Below are 27,568 nucleotides of genomic sequence, written 5' to 3' on the forward strand. Positions count from 1 at the left end.
CTTTCAGGCATGAAATGTCACTGAGATCTTTGGCGTCTTTCATGCTGTCCCTTCCTTCCTAGCATAATAGGAAATTTTGAACGCGAATGTTCTGTTTGCATTCATACAGGAGCTGCAGGGCAAAAGGTGGGAGAAAGTGTCCACAAAGCCAAAACGATGGTAGTATAAAAATGGTACGGTTGCATCTTGACTTCTTTGATGCTGTAGTGTTATATGTACGAATGACCCCTTGGGAGACAGAAGAGCCATACATAGCCAGGGGAACAGGCAGAGCCAGCTGAGCGCACAGGAATTATAGGCCTGGGAAACATCTCAGAAGGGGACCCTCCCGAGTTTCTTGGCCTAGAAAAGTGAAGGGGGAGCCAGGTGCTTTCAGATGTTATTAAGGGAGGAGGAAGAGAAGTCGCTCTGAGCGTCACTAGAATAACAATAGAAGGAGGACAGAGAAGATCTGCCCACGTGATCTCCACGGGAACCATAGAGTCTAGGCCTGATCTCGCGGGACGTGCCCGTGACGTCACTTCTCCGCGCCGTGGCGCCCCGGCTTCTCGCTGTGTCACCGAGGCTCGCAATTCGGTTTCGTTTACTCGGGCGGCCATGGAGTACCTCATCGGCATCCAAGGGCCCGACTTCGTGCTGGTGGCCGCCGATACCATCGCGGCTTCCAGTATCGTTCACATGAAGCGCGGTCAGTCTCCGGGTTTTACTTAGGCGGGCGGCGACGGCGGCGCTGGGGACCGTTTGGATGACCCCCATGTGGTCCCATGGTGGGGTGGGGGGTGAAGGCGAGCCAGGGTGCTGTTGAGGCCGTGGGGCCTCCTTTACGTTCCTCTCGCGGCCGTTTGCAAGACAACGCTCTTGGAAAGGGCCGGAGGATCGCGCTGGCTCCAATAGGATCCTGTAGAAGTCGGAGGGGGAAAAATATGTTTTTGGATCCGAGCTCCTGGGAAGAAGCTGCCAGTTAGAGTAGACTAAAATAGTGAGCCTTTTCTAAATTCCTGAATTATTTTTAATCCCCCCCCCTTCAAATGGGTTTTCAATTTCATTGTACACATGTTGTACACATGACAATAAACGTTTGATGGATTGATAAATTCCCCTTCTCGCCTATTGATCCCAGAATGTATATGGGAGGACATCGGTGACATTTCAAGATGTTTGGAAAGTTGTTGGGGACAGAGAGTTTGGTTTGGGGGAGCCTCGTAACAAAATGGAAGTATGGGGGGAAATGGAACAAGAGGCAATAAATTTGTATGAAACTGATTGTTTTGTACTGGATTAAAACATCAAACTCTTTATTTATATAATAACAATTTATATGGCTGCCCAACTCAGTGACTCCTGGTGGCTTGCAGAGAGAAAAAAAACCAATATAAAAATAAAATAAATAAAATAAAAAATAAAATAAAAAGCAAGAAACCGTCACCCCTGGTGACAACAGTCAATCAAATAAGCTATTTGATGGACTCCATGGCACACTGGGTTCCCCATTATTGTATTATTATTGGATTTCTGAAATATGTAGGACAATCTGGTGCACCTTACAGAGAAATATTAACATAGTGGAGCATACTATGCTCTTGAGTGAAAATGTATGTGTGGGTCCACCCCCATATACTAAACGTGGTAAACTAAATTGTGTTCTGGATTTGCCATGCAGTTTGCAGGGTGCAAAAGCACACTATATTAAGATATAAAAAGAAAAATTGTCAAGCTTTGCATGTTGTGCAAATACAGCCATTAGGTTTGCAAGTGACTGGACTAAACATGTATGCATAGCTGTAGAATTAAGTTTTTTAAAATATTCTGTGATTGTATGTTTTCAATTGTATTTTTAAACATTTTTGTTAGCTCCCTTGAACATTTAATGCATTAAGCATATTGTAGAATTGTCAACAGATTGGTCATCTGCACCTTTGACTGTTTTTAAATTTTAAATATTTTTACATTACAAAAGCTTAAATATCGATGGTTATTGGAGAACAAAAATCTAAACAAATTGGTTACTTTTTGGCTCTTCAGTCATAAGTAGGGCGTTATAATTTTATTTCAGATAATGGAAAGTTAAATGCTGTGGAATTAATTGTAAGAATAATTATTCCCCTCCCTTTTTGTTTCTCAGTTTGAAAACTTCATACTTAAACCTTGACTTAAAACCAGTAACTTAGTGACTGTTCAAAATTATAACGGCACTTGAAAAAGTTATTTATGACTGGGTTTTTTTTCACACTTATGAACGTTGCAGCATCCCCATAGTCATGTAATGAAAATTTGGGCACTTGACAACTGGCATGTATTTAGGACGGTTACAATGTCTTGTGACCTAATCATCTTTTGTGACCTTCTGACAAGCAAAGTCAATGAGGAAGACAGGTTCACTTAACTGTGTTACTAACTTAACAACTGTAGTGATTCGCTTAACTGTGGCAAGAAAGGTTGTATAATGGAGCACAAATCTTGCTTAGTAGTGGAAATTTTGGGCTCAATTGTGGTCGTAACTCAAGGACTACCTGTATCTGATTAATCTTTTTTCTGACACTGGTGCCTGTTCTTCTTTTCTTCCTCTGTAATGTTAAAGATCATGACAAGATGTTCAAGATGAGTGAGAAAATCTTACTACTGTGTGTTGGAGAGGCTGGCGATACTGTACAATTTGCAGAATACATCCAGAAAAATGTCCAGCTTTATAAGATGAGGAATGGTGAGTGATGCAGCTGAGTCTCTATGAAAAGTAGCCAATAAGAAACGAGGGTTCCATACTACAACTGATTTAGGTGTTGATGTCATCAAGTACTGTTCAGGATAGGACTTCCTCCATTCATTCACCTATTTATGTCCTTATCTCAGTTACTAGACACTTTTGTTTTTCCACCTGTGGCAAACAGTATTTAAGCTGAGTGCTAGAACTGCTGTTAGTTTCTTGTGCTTGTGCTATTGGGAAGTTTCTTAGGTCCAGTTTGCATATTCAGATTTACAGGAGTGTATCTAATGAAAAGGGCTTTCATTAAAAATGCCTCTTATATTTGAAGTAAATACAACCACTCTGATTTCGGAAATTAATGTGAGAATAATAGCTTCAAGTATTCCCCATAACATAAATGGATTTTTTAAAATCCATCTTAATTTATTTGTGTATCTTATGAATGATACATTTTAGAAGTGCTATAAAGCAGTTGACATATTTGATTGACTATAGTTATATGTTTGATAAGAATTTTCTCTTGACTTTATATAATTCTAGTTTATAGATTTCTAACTTTGTCCCCATGTCTGTACACAGTTTTTGTAAGCACAAAGTTTGAATACAAGCATAGATATATTTAGATATTGCAAGAGTATTTATTAATAAGGCTTCGGAGGTTTAGGGTACAAACCTGTTAGTCATTTTTCTATGCATCCACTTGTTCACAAAAAAAATTGAAGTTGAAGCTATCTTATTTTAATACTTATTGTTTTATACTATAAAATTTAGTTGAAACAGTTGCTTCCAATGAGTCTAGAGTGAATTTCCAGGTAGCTCTAAGACATGATTGTGTTATTGTTTTAACAATAGGATATGAGTTGTCTCCAACCGCTGCTGCCAACTTCACACGCCGAAATCTGGCTGATTACTTACGGAGCAGGGTAAGCCAGTCAGTTTTTATGGGCTGTTTAGGTTTGGCTGTATTGTGTGTTTTCCCCAAGTCTTATGGTATGGGAATGTAATGGAACTTGCAGATGTGTCGATTTCATCATTTCCTGATAAGATTATTTATATTTCATATTCCTAAATTGCCCATCTCCCTCACAAAGGGGCTGTGGGTGGTGTACAACATAATGTAACCAATAAATAAAACATATAAACAGTAAAAAATAAAATAAACTTAGGATTAAAACTTAAAATTATACAATAATGACAAACATCAAAAGAGGTGAAAATTCTAATGATGGTTATTACTGGGAAACAGTTCATGATTCATGCTCTCTCTCTCCTTCAAGATAAAAGGTTAATCTGAAAACAATTTCAAGTATAGGAAGAAGTAGGGGTCATGTTAGGTCAGAAGTCAACTGCACAATCTATTTAGAGATTCACTTTAGTTGGAGGAGTTGTCCTTTTTTCTTTTTTTCCCCACTTTTTCCATGCCCGGCCCTACATTGTTGGTGATCTTTCTATGAGGATAATTTCTGTGAATTATACAGGTGGCTGCCAAGGAAGCGGGTTCCTCCTGTAACTTTATCTTAAGATTCAACTGTTCATTTCTTGCAATCGTGTCACTGCTTGAAGGAAACTGTCTACAACCTGGTGCCTCCCCAATACATTGAATTTCAGTTTCCATAATCCAACAACCTGGGTAATTAAAACTGGCTTTAGTCTTTCAATATTCCATGATTCTTTGTAATAGCTATGGGTCATTTTCCAAATGACACTTCCCGCTTCAGTAGGATCCTGAGGATGTTGCGGTTAAAGGTGGAAATTGACAACAAATAACTACCGTATGGCTGAGGTCATCTGTGAGAGACTGTGGGAACACTTGAATGGTAACAGAAGGTATGTTAGATATAAACCACCAGTTCCAGAGGGCACCACCTTAGAGAAGTTTGTGTGAACAGGATTAAGGTAACGAACTGATGGCCTATTTCAAATCAGATTGCTGTTTATCAGTGTATTACGAATGGCTTCCCACCTGAGATCTGAGTGATCTTACCTTTTTAGCCTTCTCTTTAGCCTTGTGAAGGCCTGTCCCTCCTCTTGAGCGTTGGAATAGTTGAACGGGGCAGCTGCTTAGTACCTGGGGAGAAGGGTATTCACTTGTTTTTTATGGATTGTTGTGAGCCTCCTAGAATAATAAGAGATAGGCAGCCCTATAGTTTGTGTAAATAAATAGTTTTTAAGGAACCATAACAAAAAGTAAAGTCCGAGGTTTCTGTATACTTAAAGAAGCTGAACAAAAATGTATAAGTCTGGAATTTGGGTTTTGCCTCATTTATTCTGATGCGCTAATTGTTAGGAGTATGAGCCAAAATTGTAAAAATCAGGTTCTGGTTCAAGGACTCTAAAGTACATTTGTAGTTCTGAAAGCAAATGAGGTCTTTGTATGGGCTCTTTGATTAGCATGGGGCTAAAATGCAGCCCTTGTAGTATTGGAGGATCCCAAGGCATAGTTGCCACAATTGAAATTGTGCTCTGAATACTAGAAACCATGGATAGTTCTAAACCAAAGTTACTCAAACTTGGCGACTTTAAGAAATGTGGTCTGCAACTCCCAGAAGCGTAAGAATTCTGGGTCTTAAAATTTCACATATCTTAAAAGTTGCCACATTTGAAAAATACTTTCTAAACCATGAAATAAGCATTGAGTCTCCTCCATTATATATGGAAGATGATGAAACATCGTAAGTTCAAACCTGGTTTACTTGCTGCAATATCCATCTGAAAGATGACTGAATCTTGCAAGGCTAACACCTCCTTAAATAGGAAAGAACAGACCGCAGATTAAGTCAGAAAGTGGCTTTCTAAACTTCCTGAACAGTGGATGGTGGGGATATGATTCAAACCATCATGAGCTTGCAGCAACTACAAAACACCTGTTCTGAGCCGGGCTATAGAAAGACAAAGAAAGCATTTATGTCCACTTTCCTCCTTCCCCTAAGTTCCTTGATCCAGCATTTTTCTACCAGCTGCTTCTGATATGGTTGGTGTACTATCCCCCCTTTTAAGAAAAATAAATACAAGCATGTGCGTACTCATGACTAAATGCTTCGGGGCAGAAAAAGACTAAATAAAATATGGAAATTGCCTATGATTAGCCTCATGTTTAGAAATGGTGGTTGTTGTTTTTTTACGGGAGGGAGGGGCCATGGCTCTATGGAGAGGATGATTCTGAGGCAAGCAGTAGGGCCCAGGTTAAACTTTTGCCATCTTACCGGTGAAATCTCAAGACTCGATCAGGATAAAAACCAGCCTGTGTCCTAGATCTACTGAGTGTCAATTCCAATAATTGTCAGTCATCCATTTGTGGAGGGAATCAGCTAGATCGGTAGTCTCAATTTAGCAGTGTCCAATGTTTGTGCTCTTGTTCAGGCTTGTGAATTTTTAATTTGGAATGAGTTGCAAAATCTCCCTGGCCATTACTCAGTTGCAGATCAGGCTCCTGTGCATCCATAAGTTACTTTCAGCAGATTCAAAGCAATGGCTGCAGTAAAATGGATGTGAAACAGATCCTGCATTGCAACAGTACAACAGTAGATGCTTCCTACTGATATCTCTCAAAGGCTACTGTCACTCTATGCCTTCCTTGGAAGCTTCCAATCTCATTGGTTTGTTTCAGCCAGTGGAGCTGTGATGACCCGGCATGTACCACAAATATCACAAAAACCAAAACGTAAAGAAAGGCCCTTTAATGCCTTCAACTTGGCTTTACTGTTCAGTTGTTCACAGTTGGAGATTAAACTATTTTCAAAATAACGTTCCAAACAAAAGAAATTCAAATTCAAATATCAGAAGCAAAAACCAAAAACAAACCACACTGAAGAAAGTTCCACGACAGACCAGGATAATTAATTACAAACTTCAAGAAGATAACCAGGTACAGTCCGTTGGAAGAACGCCAACCAAGATAAACCTCATCCAGGAAAAAAACACACTTATCTCCAGCGTTTGCTAGCACACAGGTCCAAACTCTTATGCAGATCTCACATCTGTAACCCATGAAGAGGATCATGGCCCTCTTCGCCTGAGTAGACCACATTTTCCCCTGATCCTCTCCTCCCTGCGTGCCCTAGGATGGATAAGGGATGGGCCTGGGTCCTCCTCTGACTGCCCAGCCGGCCTCTGCCCTTCCCCAGCCTCCTCCACCACCTCCGGAGCCCCACTTCTACTCCCTGTCGGCTGTTTCTCCTCTCCTTCAGAGTCAGTCTCCACCAGGGGCAGGACAGTAGCACTCTAATGTGCCATAATGTGTTTCCTTGCATGCACCTCTATTCTCAGATTGAAATGGTCCCACCTAAAAAAAAACCTTGATCATTTCAAGGGGGCAAAAACCATTGGGTTGGAAGCATTGAAACGTTTCCTGCCCAGAACATGGCAGTTTAGAAGCAGCAGAATGACAGAACCTGGAAGTAGAGTGAAAAAGACACATGCTTGTCAATGGTCTTTTCCTTGGCAACTCAGCCAAATTAGGTTCTATGCATTGAAGCAAGGATATGCCACATCTTCCAAGGTGGAATTAATTTAGTTATATATAGACCATCATTGTTCCAGGGGGTACACCTCGATTGTAAGCTAGAACCTTGCCTTGCCCACAGTAACCCTCGCCTTCCCAAGAAACCAATGCATGGCAGGCATCGAGCCATCAAAATGTTGCCTATCCCTGCACAATTGGTACATTATGAGATATTTTTTTTTTCATTCATGATGCCATCTATTTTCTCCTCTCTCAAGCTGTTCTAAACATCTGTCTTTTTCACCTGCACATCTGTGCATTTCGTTGTTGCTCCATTGGCATTTATGTTCTTCCCCCTCATAGCCCAAGCTAGCCTGGCACATTGATTGATTGATTTAACTTAACTGTATTTCCAGTTTATCTTTGAATATATTGTGTCTCTTAATTTTTATCTGTGAGGAGTTGAAGGAATGGGCAGGCTGTAACAAAGCATGAAACATTTGGGATGGTCTGTAAAGCAAATGCCAAGCTCTGTTTTATTGCTTAGTAAGTTTCCGTGGGTCATTTTGATTAATTATTTATGGTTGGTTTGGTTTGTACACCTCCCAGAATCACATAGTTTGAGTTGGGTGGCCATATAGATTGCATGCATGCATGCATAGATATATGAGTAGCCAAATAATTTTGTCAAGTGCTTGCTTTTGCTGTTATAAGACTTCTTTTCAAATCCAGCACTTGCAAAGCAAAACATAATCCCCACCCCCAACTACACACTAACAACCTCAAATAACAGGAAGAAATTAAACCATAAAAATGCTGAAATAAGGCCTCGACTTCTCAATAAAATCAGTAGATTATGTTTAATTTCTTTCTGAAGACAAGCTAATACAATAAAATAGAGCAGTATTGTTTGGTGTAAAAACCGAAAAAGAAGCTTAAAATAAATACGGTAATATAATAGATTGTGTCAGATCCATGTATCTGTCATTTCTTCAGTGGAAGAAGAAAGGGGGGGGGGAGCCTGATAAAAAAATCCTTTCTTGATGTAACCTGAATATATTTAATCTTATATCGAATTTGTGTAACTCACACATGATACGATGGAGGGAGAAAAGCCAGATGGCCAGAACTATCACCTCTGAGAGGCACAACCAGGAGATGAGAAGGTCATAAAAACTCACAGTGAGATTGTACTTTGGGAATCTCTTGAACAGTTCGTTCTAACAAGAGGGGTGGGGAGGAATTAACATACTGGCTTTTATTTCACTAAATGCACATCGAGATAAGAGGAGGGGGTTCTAAACTCCCTTATGTATCCCTGTATGCCTGAGAGCCCTCAGACGCTGCTTTGAACTCCTACAGGAATTGTCTCATCTCAATAAAGGATTCCTTCTGATACGTTTTCAGAAGTTCATTCGAGTTGAGTGAATGGGAAAAGTTCTGTAGCCTGACATATTGTAAGAAGATGGTCTTTGTGTGTGTGTGTGTGTATGTGTGTATGGCATTCAGCTTTGTTCGGGTATTTTCCCACGTCATTGTAGTTGTGCTTTTAAAGTTGTAGCAACGTTTCGGCAGAATCTCATCTGCCATCATCATCTGCCATCTATACAGAAGCCTGCTGATGGCAGATGAGATTCTGCCAAAACGTTGCTACAACTTTAAAAGCACAACTACAATGACGTGGGAAAATACTCTAACAAAGCTAAATGCCATACGATAGGCAAGTACTCGGAAAACTTAAGAAAACATACACACACACACACACACATATATACATATTTGTTTTCTGAGGTTCTCGTGGGTATTTGTATGTGGATCTTTGGTTGTTCGGGTTTTCTCCCGCGTAAGATTCAAGTATCTAGGCAACGCTTCGATGAAGTCTCATTCATCATCTTCAGGCTTCTGTCTTCGGCTCTTGCTTCTCAGAGTGATGTGAGATTGCAGCTGCTTCTTCCTTTTAACTGCTAGTGGGGTGGGACTTGATTGGGTGGGGGCTTGGCTGTGTTCTGATTGGGTGGGGGTGTGTTCTCATTGGTAGGGGGTTTGGCTGTGTTCTGATTGGTTGGGGGTTGGCCATGTTCTGATTGGTTGGAGGCGTGTTCTGTTCAGGTGGGGGCTTGGTTGTGCTCAGGTTAGTCTTAGTTGCTGGGGGATTTGAGTTGGTGAGCTGTGATCTTGCTGTTTGGCTTGAGTTCGTGGTGGTGCTGCATCTTCATAGTGGGTGTCGGTTTGCTTCATGTATGGCTCGGAGGGGTTTGAAGTGGGTAGTGATGCAGCTGCAGTGCAGCTTCTGGTCCATGGTCGTGTCTCATCTTCTGAGTGGGTGTGAGTCTGTTTTCTACATGGAAGTGTGGTGGTGGCATCTTGTGTGGCTCTCATGGGTGTGGGTCTGGTGTCATTCTTCATGTTAGGTACTCGTCTGTTCATGAGGGCGGGTTTCCAAATGGCTGGAAGGCGGGAGGTGTCATCTCGTTTGTTCATGCTGTGTGGGCGTTTTTCTATCTCTATGGCTTCTCTGATTATTCTGCTGTTGAAGTGTTCGGTTTTGGCGATAGTTCTGGTATTTTTAAAATCAATTTCATGTCCTGTGGCTTTGAGGTGTTGGACCACACATATATACATATATATACATATATATATACATGATGGATCTTTAGTTGTTGGTTTTCTCCCTGCGTAGATTCGAAGTATCTAGGCAACGCTTCGATGAAGTCTCATTCATTATCTTCAGGCTTCTGTCTTCTGCTCTTGCTTCTCAGAGAATCTTGCCTCTCAGAGAACTCTTGCACTCTGAGAAGCACAGAGCCGAAGACAGAAGCCTGAAGATGATGAATGAGACTTCATCGAAACGCTGCCTAGATACTTCGAATCTTACGCTGGAGAAAACCCGAACAACCAAAGATCCACATACAAATACTCATGAGAACCTCAGAAAACATATATATACATATACACACACACAAAATCTGGGTGTGTCAGAATAGTTTTCTTAGTCTTTTTGCAAGAAACTGCCTCCTTTAAAAAACCCTATGTTTTCATCTATTGACTTTCTTATATATTTCTTGACCCTCAATTGTGTTAGATTGAGTCGTGGTGGCACAATGGTTAGAATGCAGTACTGCAAGCTGCTTCTGCTGACTGCCAGCTGCCAGCAGTTTGGCAATTCATGTCTCACCAGCTCAAGGTTGATTCAGTCTTCCATTCTTCTGAGGTCGGTAAGATGAAGACCCAGATTGTTGGGGGTAATAGGCTGACTCGTAAACAGCTCAGACAGGACTGTAAAGCACTGTGAAGCTGTTTGTAAGTTTAATTGCTATTGCTATTTCTCTTCCATTCTGTTGAAATAGTTATGGTTGAGATATATTGTTAATTGATCACCAGTTATCTAATGTCCTTTAATTGTGATCAGCTTTTCCATGAGGCTCTGAGGCAGAGAGGGAAGAAGGTTTGCCAGCTGGAATGGCATGGCAAACTGGCCAGTCTTTATTTCTGACTGAGGACCACTTCCTATTCAGCCTTGCAGAAATCAGGTTTGTAGAATCATAGATTCCGAAGGGCAGTTTAGGCCATTGAATCTAGCCCATTGCTCAGCATTGGCATCCGAATTAAGACATCTAAGGCAGTGACTGTTTAGCATCTCCTTGAACATAGACAGTTTTCAAGCTCACTACCTTGAGCCAATCTAGTGCTTTGCACTGTTTCCTACAGTCATTCCCTGGCCTGAACAAACCATGGTTTGCCACCCTCATATTAGGGTTGGAACTTTTATTTGACCAGAACTGCCGTTTTCATAACTCAGGGAGAGAACTGGAGCATATGAGGGGAGGAGGTAGACATGTGCAAGTGTGAAGGTCATTTGTCAGATTGATCTGGACTGTGCAATATAGGCATCACTCCGCTCACACTTGCTTCTGCCTTTAACTGAAAGGTAAATGTATCTTTCTTAAAATCTAATCTGCAAATTGGATTGTTAGCAATCCCTTTTACCAAAGCCTGTGGTTAAGGCCAAAAACCATTTTAATTTCTACTTACAATGGTTAAATATCAATTACATCCTTGAGTTTTAAGTTTCCTAATAGGTTTTTTTTTAATTTGTTTCTGTTTAACTCTAATTTTTCTGCAGAATAATACTTTCGTTTTGGGAAACTGGCTTGTCATTTGACTTGGAGTTTTGATTTTCAAATGAACACCAACCTGGTCATTTTTTTCCTGCTGTTATATATTCTGCAGGTTATCTTCCTCCTCCTCCTCCTCCTCCTCCTCCTCCTCCTCCTCCTCCCTCCTCCTCCTCCTCCTCCTCCTCCTCCTCCTCCTCCTCCTCCTCCTCCTCCTCAGTCTTAACAAAAGGAGGATCAAGAAAGGAATATTCTACAAACCTCCTCTTCCTCCTCCTCCTCCTCTGTAAGGAAGATCTCTACTTCTCCCCTTACACCCCCCCCCTCCCCCGCAAGGATGTGTCTGCATACAATTACTGGTCTTTTCCCAAATGTGCTGCCGGCTGCCTGTTTTCACGGCCTTGCAGGTTCTCGTGACCTTTGGAGCAGATGGTCCAGGTGACACTGGCTTGGAGCATCTTCACTAACGAAGGCAATTTAACATGCCACTTGGCAAAGCCGGACTAGCAGGATGTGACATGGTGAGACCATGCCTCCTTCCTCTGCATGCCAGGTCCCTGGAGGCCTGGTCCTGCCTCTTGCTCTCCCTCCCCTCCTTCCACGTCTGAGTTTGCCTTCTAGCTTACCTGCTCCAGATGGGCTACGCAGCAGGGAGGACACTGGCAGAAGCAGATGTGTTTGTTTACCGGAGATGAAATGTGGCGCTCTTGCAGATGGCAGGGCCCTCCAGCAAACGGTGCACTTTGACACCACAGTCATGCCACTTGGTGCATCAGGGAGGGACGTGCCTTCCCCTCTCAGCATTGCCCTGCATTGCGTTCTGAATAAAAGGAAAATTGGCACTTGACGGCACTGGAGAATCCTACTTTTTTAAAAAAGAAAAAAATCTTCCAATCTCTACAATATATTTTAGGAAGGAGAGTCACTGCAATAGCTGGACTTGGGTGTAATCTAGCTGTTGGTTATATATAAAGTCATGTTATGGCCAATGTTATTTTCGGTTTATTTTCTAATGATTCAGAATTTTAAAATGTTGGTTTTGGGAGCTTGTGGGAGGGGTGATAATGGCAACTTACTAGGTTAACATTTATCTGCCATAATTCCTAAGTTTCTTTCTTTGTAAGTCATATGAAATCCTTCTAATGTATTTGGCAGCCCTAAAGATGACAGGGGAAATGCAGTTTTCCTCGGAGTTTTGATTCTGTTGGGGGTGTTACTTAGAAGTCTGATAATATTTCTTCTAAGTGACCAGATATGTGTCAAGGCAGTTCTTGATTTCTGACTGGTCACTTAGCTGAACCCAAATTTGAAGTTCCAAAAGTGGCCTCCTCCTGGTCACATGATCCCTTTTGGGACATTTTGCAACCAGCCCTCCTTTGTAGCCGTGTGCAGCATCCCTGGCCATGTGACTGCGATTTACATGGTTGTTTTGCCAGAAACTAGCATTTACATCCACTTACCAACAAAAAGTGCCCATTCTAGACAATGGGTTTTCTTAATGACTGGCATAAAAACTGTCATAAAATCAGGCTGGTCACACAAGTGCCTCGACTTAACAATCGTGGTGATATTCTAAGGAAATTCCAGCTCCGTTATGGTCACAGGCCTACATGCATAGATAGATAAAGTCTGACTATGAAATTGCACAAAAGCTGAGAACATACCCATGCACGGAAGGGACTTCATGGTAGAACTGGTGCTGATAATTCCCAGAGTCTGGATATGCCCAGTGATTTACTGCTCGGACCTTTCCCTGTCAAGTGATTCTAACTGCAAGATGCATTCAAAGGGAATCCTTTCATTTGGTCTAAAGGCTGAGATGTCAGAAGGTCAATGCTATGTTTTTGTACATGCCCATGAAATCTCATGTTAGGGTAAAGCTGTGATATCTAGAATTAAAAATGTAACATGCAGTCTTAGAAAATAGATATCCTAGAGCCAAACTGGTTTGCGAATCCACATGTGGTTTCATTGATTTGTTGGTAACTAGCTGAGCATTACACCTGCATGCACCTTTTGCCCATCATATTTCATCCTGCAGGGGTTGGTGAATGTGCACATATATGTGTGTGTATATGTAAAGGGATCTAAATGTTGTCATCATTTTCATTTGCTATGCCTAATAGCGTTGTAGGACCAGGTAAGCTTTGCTTTTCAGCAGATTCTCTCTTTATAAACTTGGAATAAACAAATGAAAAGTTCCTTTGCAAATCTTTCCATGTGAATGACTGGGAAATGTTCCAAATGTGTTTTTTTTTCCCCCAATGACTTTCCACATTTGCTGTAAAATGAGGAGAATGAAAGGAGTTGTATTCTTGGAACCAGGACATTGAGATTTCACCCACATCGATCTATTTTCCAGATAGGAAAACGGCAATTTTTCCAATTTGGCATCCTCTGCCCCAGCTTGATTGATCTCTTGTTGCCTTGAATTTCCTTCTCTGTGAATTCATATTTTACACACCGTGAACACTTGCATTTTCCATGTGTGAGCAAATGTTTCTTATTTATAGTATTTTGTTTTTGTGGTTTGTAATTCTCCCTCGACTTTAGCCATGTTGGTTTTGACTGATGGGAGCTGGAGCCCTTCTAGGGGGTGGGTTTAGAGCCCTCTGAAGATACTTGGATAGTCTGCTATCTTGGCTAATAATCAACGGGAGACTCATGGTTTAGGCCAACGCTCTCATGCCCTACTTGGGAATTTCTGGGGCAGCTCTTTGTGGCCTCTGAAATGGATTGGGGCTTAATTGAGCCTGACAGTTTTTTGAGCTAAAATGTCAAAGCACATCGCTGGTCCTTTTTTATAAGATGCATAAGTTTGATAGGGCAATCTGTTTCATGTTACAGCTTCCCTCAAAATATGTTGGGTGCCCTCATTCGTTTCACAAAATCCCACATTTTAGCTTGCTTTAAGATCCAGAGGAGCATCAGAGCTCGGTGGCTCTTTCTCCAAATTTTTAATTTTCAAGAGCTGTATTAGTGAAATGATAAAATAAAGGGAAAAAAGTCACATTTTTGAGAGAGGTAGAGGGAAAAGAAAGCAGTTTTTTCGGGCAAAATTTTTTTTGACCTTTCAGTGACAACAATTCATTGCTTTCCCCCCCCTCCCCCCTTGAAACTTGCCTTTGAGCTCTTGCAGTATCTTCAAGATAATTTTCCTGGTGAGATGCTCCCTGCTCAGACCCACTTCCTCTGGCCTGATATTCTCCAGATACGTTGGACAGGATTCTATGTGTTCCTTGTGAATGCCCAGGCTGATCGGCAATTCTGGACGCTATGCTCTTTTTTAGTGTAACTTTATTAAGCCTTTTAATATAAAAACTAAACAAAAACTAATATTTAGGAAAAAAGGAAGAAAAAACCAAAAGCCAACTAAATGTAAAGAAGTAGCTTCCAATTTTTTTTTTACAGCAGTTATTTGTTTATGTAAGATTATTATATGCAGAAAAGAAAAGAAACTGAGCTTTTATTTTTAATCCTTTTGGAGGATGTTTGATTGAGTATTTTAAAGCGATCAGTGAAAATAAAGTCAATAGAATATAGATAAAGAAGATAAAGATGAAGCCATCAGTATTAATAAAGTTAAGTCTTTTCCCCTTCATTTATTGTGCATCAGCTTATGGTGGGCTGAATCTCATTGGCTTTTCTGTGCATTCTGTCTTAATGTTCTTGAATTTTCTTTTTTCCACAAATTACCATTTCCTCCTAGATTATATATAATAATATAATATAATATAATATAATATAATATAATATAATATAATATAATATAATATAATATAATATAATATAATATAATATATATTTATATGATACTAAGTGTTCCTATCAAAAAAATTAAGACCCATAAGGTACTTCTCTCTGCTCTTAATGCTATTCTTTTATCTGTTCCTTTTCTCAGTCCTTAAGTAATTTTTCAATAGCTGTTTTCTACTTGGGAGCTTATGCTGTACGGATTTAAGCTGCCTTACTCTTTCTGGGTTGTTTGCTTGCCAATTCATGAACCATGTTTCTTTTAGATTCCCACAAGACAAATGCTAACTTTCCCACAATCTAGCAAGTTGCAAATATAAAACAAATTGTCAGTCCTCCCAAGTAAACCAAACAGGAAACAATGACCATGAGAGTCAATTCTACTTTGTTGTAAGGCTGCATTAGGAGAATCTTGCAAGTCTGAAAATACAAATCTCCCACCATTTCCTTAACAGTCTGGTCCATGAAGATGGGGCCTTCCTAGGTTTCTTTTTTGGCCTGTTTGGCCTCTCTTCCCCTGGTCCCTCAAGGTCCTCCCCACATCCCCTTACACAAATTTTAGAGGGTTAGAGTCAAGGGTTATGCTTGGTTTTGCAGTTATGTCCCAGGAGCTAAAAAATAGACAAGACCAGGGAATAGAAAAAATGTGGCTGAAAGCAAAATGATATTAAATATATTTATGTTTATGATAAAATTAATTATATGCAGTTAATATAATTACAGTATAATAGAAGTGATTTCCTCATGTTTGGACTTAGAATTCGGTGCCTACTTTTTGAAGAGCTGTCAGGCCACACTTGAAGTTTTTGCTAGACCTTGGACGTGCTTGTGTGAGTGATGGGTGTGTTTATGCATGCATATGGATGTGAATCTATACTCCACAACAGATTCATTCTGGCTGGCTCCTGTATGGTATTGAGAAGATATTCAGGAATTCTACATTTATAGATGATACAGAAACTTGAGTACCTATGAACACCTGTAACCAAGGAACTGAAGGAAAGAAATTGATAATCTGTGGGCATCTCATCAGCTAGAGCAGGGGTTGCCAACCTTTTGGACCTCAGGGACCACCAACCTCATAATTTTAAATCCCGCGGACCAGAGACCCTGGGAAAATCCCCCCAAAAGTCTGCAGGAAAATTCCCCACCCCATTTTTTTACCAATCGATCATTCTTTATTTGGGATTGCAGGATACCGTCTCCAACTCTGTTCTCAGGGTGGGGGAGAGAGAGAGAGACTTCGGGCTTCATGCAAGAGAAACAGCAGAAGTCTTTCTTTCTCTCTCCCAAATTCTGCCAGAAATGAGTCTTTGCTGGCGCAGCCTCTTGGAGCAGGATGCCTTGCAGGGTCCCAAAGACTCATTTCTGGCGGAGTTTGGGAGAGAGAAAGAAAGACTTTTGCTGCTTTCCTTGTGTGCAGCCAAAAGCAGAAGAAGAAAGAAACGGAAAAAAGCAGCCTGGTGGCCAGGCGAGGCACGTGGGGCGAGTGGGGCAAGTTCCCCCCCTCCCCTCATTACCTCATGTTGTTTGCAATGCAAGCGATGCAAACCTTGTGTTCCCGCAGGCCAGGTGGGCGGCGCAGCCTTGTGTTCCCGCGCAACCTGGATTAATTGCTTTGGGGGTGACATTTTTCCACCAAAATTTTCTCGCGGACCACCACTGGTCCCCAGCCCACTGCTTGATGACCACTGAGCTACAGCAGCGGTTGCCAACTGGTGGGTCACGAGAAAATTTTGGTGGGCTGCAGAGAAATCTCACCCCTAGAGCACCCCCCCCCCCCAAAGCAATTAATCCAGGCTGTGCAAAAATACAAGGCTGCGCCGCCCCCATGGCCCACGGGAATCCTCCCCGCTCACTCACTCCTTATCTGGCAAACTTGCCTGCTAAATTGCTATTTTTCCTTTTTCCGACCATCAGGTGTTCTGCTGTGCCGGGAGATTTAGAATAGCTAGGAAGCAGGAAATGGTTGGATTTCTTGCTTTCTAGCTAGTCTTTAAATCTTCGGCTCTGCTTTTAAGCACAGCCGAACCTCCCTTAGGACTGAAGGTTCTATTATTCAGTGCAGAAGCACAGCAAGCAAATTTGAGAGACTGAGCTAGCCGATGGCAGATAGATAGATCACTGAATGATTCTGTGAGCAACTCAATCTGCCTGCCTGCTTTGCCTGATTTTGGGTAAAATTTGCTCTCTTTTTTATAAAAAATTAATATTTTCATACATTGTGTTAATTTTGTGATTTTGCTTGCAAGCAAATTTTATGTGACAGATTGAGCTAGCCAATGGCAGACAGATTTCTGAATGAATCTGTGATTCTGGGAGCAACTCAATTTGCCTCCCTGTTTTGCCTGATTTTGGGTAAAAGTTGCTCTTTTTTAAATAAAAAATTCAATATTTATATAATTATTTATAATACAAGCCATGCCCAGCCAGTTACATGACCACCAAGCCACACCCACATATTAGGCCACGCCCACAGAACCAGTTAGGGGTCCCTGGGATTTAAAATTATGAGTTGGGTGGTCCCTGAGGTCCAAAAGGTTGGCGACCCCTGAGCTAGAGGAGGCTTTTACGTGCTACGCATGTCCCAAGGCACACATGGTATATAGTTAATGTGTCATCACAAATCCAGAGAGTTTTTATTTAAGTTGGTCCTGGATGGTTTTGCACAATGAATCATTTGAGTCCCTGGAAACCGAGTGGGATCTGCGTCTGTTTGGAAATGCAGTTTCCTACCAAATACAAATTAGGAGTTCTGCATTTTCTTGGGTCCTTGTCTTCCTGTTTATCTCAGAGAATGCAAAGGGGACTGTTGCAGTTGCATAAAGAATTGCAGGTGCCACCCCTCTCTTTCTCAACGCGGGCATTACTCTCCCCCAGTCAAATGTAGCTTCTTACAAAGCCTTTAATTATAGGTGGCTCAGCCTGGCCTGGGTCCAAAGGCAGGTTATCAGCTCCTTGCTGGTTGTCCACGCTTGGTGGGATGCCTTCCTCGCACCCTTATTCCCTTTTCTTCCTCTCGCTTGCGACTTTGGCTTCCGCCAGATGTCGGATGCCAGCCTCTCCCCCCCCCCCACCCCCCATCGTTTGTCACCAGTTTTGCTGTGTGTGTTGGTGGTGTAGTTGTCACCACTGTTCCTTCCAGTTGTAAATGTTGAAGGATGTCACGCTCTTTCTAATCACTGTTGTTATTTTAAATCAGAATAATGGGGTTGAGATTGCAGCCCCTTCCCCCATTTTTCCAGCATTGTACTGACATTATTTCTACATACTCTGCCTGAATCTTCCCTTTTAACCTGCCTGCCCACACGTGAAGCTTTCCTAATTGCCCTTTAAAAAATTACCAATCGCTGTAATTATAACTTGTAATTATAAAATCTAAAGTGGATCTTGATGTTTGTTGCTAGGGTTCACAGTTTACAGGCAGGTAGCAATATTTAATTGAGGTTTCAGTTGTTACTCAGCTACAACACCCTGAGGACCAGCTATATTTTTTCCCAGCAAGTCAACATGTACCCACCTTGTCAGCAAAGGCAGACCAGATGTCAGGTGCAGGAAGTCAGGAACCAGGATAGAATTGAAAAGTTTTATTTCATGCTACCTGTACACAAGAATCTGAAGTACTAGCGCAATGGCCCCCAATCTTTTGGGCACCAGGAACTGGTTCCATGGAGAAAGGTTTTTTTCTCGGCGCCTGGAGAGGCCTGGTTTTGCGTGCTGCCTACATACCGCGGATGGGGCTTCGCTGGTTTGCACAGCCCAGTTGCTGGCATGTCATGGATCAGTGCCGGTCCATGGACCGGGGGTTAGGAACCCCTGTACTAACGGTCGAGCAGTTAAGAGTCAATGGACTGTTAAGGGGGGCTGGGCTTCGATCTCTTACAGGGGCGTAAAGACTCTAAACTGATGATGCCTTTGATCCCACCTTCGGGCTTAGCCTGGTCATCTTCTCCATCAGAAGCAAGTAAATAAGGCTCAGGCCAAGGGTACAGGGGAACAGCAGGGAGCTTCCGTAGCTAGATAATCTAGATTTATATAACCTTTCCTCAAGGAGTATATATTGTTTTGATCTGTGCTCAGTTATCTTTTCTTCCTCTCCAGGCTAAATCATCCTTCCTTACTTTACAACAGGTTACCTCTTGGTGGGCTTTGCACTGTAGTCTGAATAAGGCTTTGAAGGGGAAAGCTGGCATCCTTCTCTTGTGTCTTCCAACTATCAAATCCCACATCTCCCCAACAGGCAAGGCCACCCTTGCTAAGGAATTATTGCCCCATAGGCCTACACAATGGGATCTGGGTGCCTTGTCCCCACTTTGTCTGCAGGGAATGTCACAAATGTTGCTCTTGTAATCTCTCTCTTTTATTTTGGGATATCCCATTTTTCCATTCAAGAAAAGTAGATAAAGTTGCTGAAAATGTAGTTGAAAAAACACTAAAACAATTAAAATGAAGCAACCCCCCAAAGCAAAAGGCATGCAGTTTCCCCCCCCCCCTAAAAATATGTCAAACGATTTGCTTTCAAACGTACATCTTAGCTTTTTTCCCCAAAGTTGAGAGTAAAATTCGGGGAGCCCCCTACCCTCATCTCCCATGCCTCGACCCAATTAAACGTTGACATTCATGACTCCTTTGAAAATGCTTTAGCAGTAGAGGTTCCTGCCTTGACAGATTCAGAAGTAGACAAGTTATTTACAAATTTATGGGGCTTGTTGCACGTATTTGTTGTGCAATGTGCTACGATGCTGTGGTGCATTGCACCAGAGCTGCTAGTGCGTAGCATCTCGACCTGTATCCGACTTAGCAACAAGACCACGGGTAAAATTAAATTTATGATTAGCATCAAATGAGAGCAAAAGGTGATTTGGGGGCAGCTTCTGTCCTAAAGTGCAGCTCTCCGTGGCTGTACTGCTCCCTGCAAACCAGGGGAAAAGTGAAAAGAGACATAAGAGAGAACTTGGAGTGCCTCCTGCAGTGCCCTGTACCCAACCAGCTTTCCCAGTCAAGTTGCTGCACAGCTGCCTGGCTCTAATTAGCTTGCGCATCATTTATGTATGTATGCTTTGACATCTGACACAGACACGGCTCGAAGTTGGCATCTAGAAGCCATGTCTGTGGTCCGGAACTTGATTCGCCAATTACAGTAGAACTTTGGGTTGACGGCTCCTAGATGTGCAAGATGCTTAGGTGTATAGAAAGGAGTGTTAACACGGGCTAATTAATGCCATGACTGAGGAGCAGCTTTCAGTCCCAAACCCTTCTTACATTTTCCCATATTTCTTTCTAAAAATAATATCTTATCAGCAGAGTCTGATTGCTTAATAATATCTTAAAAGGAATGTATCCTGCTGGGTAGAGGTAAGAAACCTGTAGCCCATGGAGTCATAATCACACTCCCAAATTTCATGGGGCAATTGGTGAAAGTTGGCCAATTTCCTTCTTTTTTTTTTTCGGGAGGAAAACAAAATCCATTTCTAAGTCTTCCATTGGTCTTTCATTTTACCTTTTATAAAAGGGGGTGGTGGTGGAGATCCCAACACATTTATCCCAAAATGGAGATGGGGGAGACCTGGAGCAATCATCAAAGTGATAAAACTTTTCCTACCCAGCCTTATTTCTGGGGGAATGATCCCTTTTTAAAAAGTTTTTCCTCCAGTCACCTTGCTAGAAATGGCCATCGTTGTGTTTATTACCACAAAGATGAATCGTAATCATTTCTGAGTTTCAGGTTTAAATGAGGAAATCTTGCTGCTCCTTTTCTGGGCCTGAGGTTCGAAATATTGTTGACGTTACGTCATTGTAGGTGTCGGCTGCTTCAACCATTTTGGCTTCTTTGGGGGAAAATGAATAAAATTAGATCATGTCCCACTATGGTTAAAACGGGAGTCTCTTCCCCAAACAGTTGTCTTGGCCTTCAGTTCCCATAATTAGGTGATATGGACAGGAACAGGGTGTGAAAAGTTGATGTTGAGCCTTGTCTGCCTTCATGTATTGTTTTAAGGGAGGGCTTGCTAGCTACTAGTCACTTTTGAACTCCTGGCACTTGCTTAAACTAGCCCCTGCAATTTTCTTGCCACAATTTCAGAAGTGGGTGTTTGCCTTTGCCTACTTTTTATTAGGAGAGAGAGAAAGGCCCAGAGTCACCCATCTGGTTTGTGCCTAAGGCACGGTTAGAACACAGGTCTTCCCAATTCTACCCTGCTGCCTTAACCACAACACCAAATGGGCTGTTTGCGTTTATTAACTAGCAATTCAACTTTCTCCCTTCGTGAGCAACGATGGATTACAAATACCCCATCTTAAAACCTGGAAACACCCCCCAAAATTTCTACTGATCAGGGATGTACTGATCTGGGGTGTTCAGCATCCCAGAAGGGCTGAAATGTTAAACATACGACAACTAACTTAACATAAATTCATTGGTATCAAGTTTAATTTTGTCCAATCCAGTCCACTTTACGGAGTGTCAACATTCAAATGCCAAGTTCAGCTTTTAACTTGAAAATTGGGGTGTACCCGGTCCTTACAGCTTGCTGACCTCTGAAGGTGTTGGGTACTATATACTATATACTTATATACTATAAGGATGTCAATCACAGATCTAACTCTGTGAGTTCCTATCAATGTTAATGCGATTCATTCTTTTCCAGTCTTAACTTTCCCAGATAATTGGGGTTATATCACACATTATCTCAAGCCAACATGATTTCTTGATACATACACATCCTTCCCCTTGGTTTTGTTGCAGACTCCTTATCATGTCAACCTCCTCCTCGCTGGCTACGATGAACATGATGGTCCTGCCCTTTATTACATGGATTATCTTGCTTCTTTAGCTAAAGTTCCCTTTGCAGCCCATGGCTATGGGGCATTTCTCACGCTCAGCATTCTTGACCGCTACTATAAACCAGGTGAGTTTGACAAACGTGAATCAGGGCACTTGTGGAAACATGGAGGTTTCATCTTTATGAAGCAAATTTTTATCCATTGAGACGTGTAGAAGGCCGGTTTTGGCATTGTGTAAGCCAGATATTAGCAATCAGAAGTTAGGCACATGGAGCTCACCAACTTTTCTGGGCATTTTAGAAGCAGAGTTGCCTTGGACTGTGAGGTGGGCAGAATATAAATTTAATAATAATAAATCTAACACACTATAATGCTTCTCAAAATCTGTAGAGGATGTTCTATAGACTTTGGTAATGTAATATCCTCCCCATTTCTCAAAATAATTTTTGTAGGTTCCAGATTATTAATGCAGATTTGTTTTAAAAAATCAGAGATGGTTTGCTTATATCCTGCCTTTATTATTACATTATAAGTAAGACGGCAAACATATACATCACACCTTCCTCCTCCTGTTTTCCCCACAACAACCATCCTATGAGGTGCATTAGTCTGAGTGGGAGGAACTGACTCAAAGTCACCCATCTGGCTTCCATGGCTAAGGTGGGACTTGAACTCATAGCCTCCTGCTTTCTAGCTCAGTGCCTTACCCATTAGACCTGTGATGGTGAACCTGTGGCACACAGAGCCATTTGTGCTAGTGCGCGAGCCACAGGCAAACTCACCTCACTGCGCATGCGTGTACCTCACAGCTGTTTTTTTCCGGTTGGTTTGAGGCCTTTTTCAGCCTCCCAGAGGCTTGGAAAAAACCTCTGCAAGGCTTTTCGGGACGAATTATAGGCCTGCTTTGTCACTTCCTAAAATACCAGAAGTGACAAAACGGGCCTATAATTCGGCCTGAAAAGCCTTGCAGAGGTTTTTTCCAAGCCTCTGGAAGGCTGAAAAGGCCTCAAACCAGTCAAAAAATCAGCTGTGAGGTGCAGTGCAGGTAAGGGGGTAGGGATTGCATGCGCAGGGGGCGTGGGGGCTGCATTACATTCTGGGTGCTGGCATGCAAGTGCGTGCGCAATTTTTGGCCCAGGAGCCTCCAAAGGTTAGCCACCACTGCACTAAACCAAACTGGCTCTGGTTTCAACCCAGCTGTGTTGGTTACCCTTGGCTCTTCTGTTGAAATGAGTATGAAAAGTTTGCTCAAACTAACTGGCGTCCTGCAGAACTCAGCGGGGTATACGTCCAACTAATTCAGTCTGCAGAAAGCGTTCGAAAAGACAAGGTGTATGCCAAGCTTGCTGTTTTAAGATGTTCTTGGCTGCCTTTTCCTTCCTGCAGCTCCACTGCTCCCTGTGATGGAGCAGAATTATGCCCTGCCCCCCCCCCGCCACTCCGCCCGCCTTCTCCCATATTTTTGTCACACTTCGTTGTTCTCAGCATGGGCGAAGCTTTCTTCTGAAATGCAAGAATAGCTGAGGTACTCTGCACACGTGCCACTTCCATTGTGAAACCCCAACGCCTAACAGGGAGCGAAGCACTAAAAGTCCGCGGAGGAACACCTCCTCGCTCCCTGGAGGGATTCGCAGCCAAGCATGGACAGATGGAGCTAATTTAAAGCCATAATAAGCTCAAGAAGGCCGAGGTGCCCAGTCTCTCCAAGCCCCTGGCCGTGGGAGGCAGAATTCTGCCGGGTTTTCCATTAATGCAGAACAAATCGATTTTGGACGGCTCGTTGGGCCACAGAGCTGGGGCACAGGTGATCCTCCTTACATGTGGAATGAGTTTTCTCCAAGCTGGGAACGGGACTCCGGTTCCTTTGTGCACCACTGAAAGGCTGTTCGAACTTCATGAAAGAGGTTTTTTTGGAGGGGGAGGGGGGTTCCGAGACTCGGCCGCTAATTAAAGCTGTCTGCCGGGGTCTCCTTCCTTCCTTCAGGTATCACCCGTGAAGAAGCAATAGAAGTTCTCAAGAAATGTCTGGAGGAGGTGAGTGACCTGGCTCAGCCCAGGAAACCAGTGCAGTATTTGCTTCCCTTTGTTTAGCCAGCACTTTTGCCAGCTCTTCTGCTGCTGAATTCTCATCCCCCCACTCCCCCCAGGAAAAAATATTCCTGCCAATAGGAGGACTCTCTATAAGGCAGCCAGATGTGGAATTGGCTACCAGAGAAGAAACTATTTTTCCTCCTGATCTTCATTTTCTTCACGTCTTCCAGATTCCAAACTCCACATTTTCTTTTTAAAAAGAGGAAAAAGAAACAGATCTTGCTACATTTCGTGTTAATTGCCTGCCCCTCGGCCTCTTCTGGCCAAGAGTTTTGTCTGTTTCATTCTCATATTCAGTGATTTTATCATTTTCACTAAAAATGGGAAAGATGGAAATCAGCTAATAAGCAGGATTTGGGGGAAGATTGATCATGAGAAGATCCCGGTCTAGCCAAACACAACCTTTTTAATGCTATTTCGAGAGAGGATGGAATGAGAAACTATTTACCTTTATTTACCTTTATTTTGTTTTTATGCTGCCCGTTGCTATGTGACATTGCTAGGAATCAGCATTCTCTGGCTGAAGGTGAAAATTTCTGGTTGCTATCGAAAGCTTCCTAAAACGCCATCATGACTAGGAAAATCCCAACTGCCTTCTCAATATAAAACTGGCCCAGTAGCTGCTGTCACTCTTATTTCTTTTTTGCATATTTTGTTAATCGGTTCATAAAATATTTTCTCATAGTATATGCTGACGAGTCTGGTGGTTGATGTACCAGTTCTTTACTCTGATACGAAAGGAGCTTGCCATGTTAAAATTGCCCTTTTCTTTTCTGATCCCTTTGATCCACCTCAGTGTATAAGTAAGTTTCTCTGCCGGTTATACCTTCTATTGAGAAACATTGGCAACTTTCAGATGTGCGGACTTCAACTCCCAGAATTCCTCAGCACCCATGGGAGTTGAAGCCCACAGATCTATAAGTTGCCAAGGATGAGAAACACTGACCTACACACGACCAAATTTAGAAAGTGAAGTCACCTTGTTCAGTTTCAAATGGTGCATCATTCCTCCATCTGAAAAGATGTAAGTTCCTTGTTCTCGCACCATCAACACTGCAGAGAGGACAGTACATCAATCTCCTGCATTTAACATAACTTGCAGGACGACATTTTGTCCACAGGGCATTAAAGATGCACCTGGAATGAAATTCTCTCTGTTGGGTACCATAACTCCCCCAGCATTCATAAGAGGAGGCTGAGTTTGTTTTATGGTGATGATCAATGCTGCTTAAATGAAATTTTCAATGTGCTTTTCTTAATTTGTGAGGATTTGAAACCTGGACCCTTTTCTGGATTCATTTCCCCGGATAGGTTCAAGCTGACTTTAACTTCACAGATGCTCAAATATGGACCATACAAGTATGCTGTTGGTGAAATATGAAATAAGACCTTCTTTTCTTGAAAAGATCCAGTGAAAATGCCACAACAGCTGTTCAGATGGGCAATCTGTTGATCACTGATTTATCAGACCTCTCTTTTTTGCAGTTCTTAGTCCTGCTGAGATTTTCAGGCCCAGAAATCAGTGGTGTGATTTTTCATTTAAAAACCCTCCATTCTGTATAAAGGATGGCTCATTGACTCACACATTCATTGCACTCCCCTGTGAATGTTTTATGGGCCTCTGTTTAAAAGAACAGCAACTTTCCTTGACTGAGCATGCTCCAGATATCTTGGGACAGCAACTCCCAGAATTCCCAGCCTTAGTTGGGGATGCCGGTAGGAAACATCTGTTCTGCAATTTGATTCTAACCTTGTGAGTTTCTTAACTGTCAAAGCAAGGATGGAGGGCAGTTTGAATAGATGGGTTTACTGCGAGGGGTGTGTGTGTGTGTGTGTGTTAGGGCATCAGTGGGGCAAAGAAACTGAAAAAAGAGGCTCCTGAGCGATCATAAGACAGATCTTAACCTGATTTGCTGCCAATGCTGAACCAAACGGGTTTCTCTCCCTCTCACAGATCCAAAAACGCTTCATCTTGAACTTGCCTTCTTTCAACGCCCGGTTTATCGATAAAGATGGTATCCACGAAGTGACCGATGTCCCGCTCCTGAAATCGGTGGTCTGAGTGTCGTCTTCTTTTGCAGTGTCCGATTTCCTTTTTGTACTTGCTGGAAAACCAGAACATCTTTATTTCTGTTTCCAAATGCAAATAAAGATTTAATCTTTCATGGTGCTTTCCCACTCCCTACTTTTTAGCTACTTTTGTAAGGTTTTTTTTTAAAATGGTTTCTCAGGCAGGAGTTAGATTAATCTGTGTCTGTGAGAGAGAGAGGGAGGGAGGGAGGGAGGGAGAGCTATTGGCTTATCTCTGGCTGCCGTTTTTTTTTAAATAAAGTTTTTTTTAAAAAAAATAAATTTTAAAAGAACTTTAAATTTTAAAAAAATCCATTTAACAGTGGATTAAGTTTCCCTGAAATAAAAGTGAACAAAGCTCGCTTATTTAAATCGGTTCGTATCTCCCATAAAAGCATTGTTTTAACAAACTACAGTTGCTTGGGTTCAAACACAGAGTTACCCTTTGTAGCTACACATATTCTGTGAACTCAACAACAGAAGCAGGCACTGATCCATCTGGCTCACCATTGCCCCTAAAATTAGTCAGCAACTTCAAAATGGGTGGACTTCAGCTCCCAGAATTTCCCAGCCAATTCTGGGAGTTAACAGCTACACATCTTAAAATTGCTGGAGGTTGAAAAACACGAATGCATACTGTACTACATTACTGAACAACATTAGACATTGAGGCTAAGTTAACAGAAAATGCTATACTATTGGTTTTTGGTACTTTTTATAAACCCAGCCATTGTCTGAGGGGTGTCTGAGTCCTGTCTATTTATCTGTCTGTCTATCATCCATCCATCCATCCCTTTTACGTAGCCATCCTTCAGCAAAAGCAACTCTCAGTGACATACTTAGTGAACACACTAAACTTAAGGTTTTCATTGTAAGTCAGCATTTTCCATCTTCAGTTGCTTGGCCTTGAAAGTGTGACAACATTCTTGCTGTCCTTTTCTCTTTCTATTCACTGTCAGGAAATGCTTGTAGTCGTAGTCTCAACATATCTCAAGGGTGGCTGCTGATAGAACTCTGGCAGTTCTTCCTGAACGAAAAACAGCGAAAATGACCAATTTCCAATGCTGTTAGTTTCCTCCCGCTTTCACCTTGAATTAATATCGCTCCTTTAATCGGCCTTTTAATTAATTTCACCACAGATCCCGGTGGCTTTCTGGGTATTTTGTCATCAGCCAGAAGTCACAGATGCTTGGATGACACTAGAGTCTTTTGGTCATGGTGTCTGTTCATTAAATATCGGGCAGAAAATGTATTTAACAGAGCTTCAAGTCAAGATGATCTTTGTTGCGGATCAGAGGAAAGCAAAAAGAAAATCAATGCACGTTTTTTTTGAAGTAAAAACATGTGTTGCGCAGAGAATTGCCACTGTTAAATTGGATAGGCACCCTGTATGTGTATAAATGTGTGTGTTTGTTTCATAGCTGGTCCTTCCCTACAGGCAGGTGATAGTTTTATGTATATTAATGATTTCACCCCCAAACAGCCTGGTGGAGTTGGATTAGAATGGAACATATGTTTTGCCTCAGGGCAACGGACCAACTACAAAATCCCCTCTGACTCTATAGATATGGGGATATGTTACGCTGGAAAAAGGCAGAGTTGCAAGCTTGGGGG

General features: G+C 42.0%; 1 protein-coding gene across 1 annotated transcript; it reads left to right on the forward strand.

The window, feature by feature from the left end:
• Positions 1–516: 516 nt before the first annotated feature.
• PSMB2 (proteasome 20S subunit beta 2) lies at positions 517–26,049 on the forward strand. The gene is made up of 6 exons (XM_026702650.2): positions 517–688; positions 2,579–2,701; positions 3,554–3,624; positions 21,756–21,918; positions 23,778–23,827; positions 25,839–26,049. The coding sequence occupies exons 1-6, from the start codon at positions 598–600 to the stop codon at positions 25,944–25,946; spliced, it is 606 nt and encodes a 201-aa protein (XP_026558435.1). The 5' UTR covers positions 517–597; the 3' UTR covers positions 25,947–26,049.
• The last annotated feature ends 1,519 nt before the right edge of the window (positions 26,050–27,568 follow it).

Source organism: Pseudonaja textilis, chromosome 10 (genome assembly GCF_049901715.1).
Source record: "Pseudonaja textilis isolate UNSWEBS1 chromosome 10, rPseTex1.2, whole genome shotgun sequence".
Classification (NCBI taxonomy): Eukaryota; Metazoa; Chordata; class Lepidosauria; order Squamata; family Elapidae; genus Pseudonaja; species Pseudonaja textilis.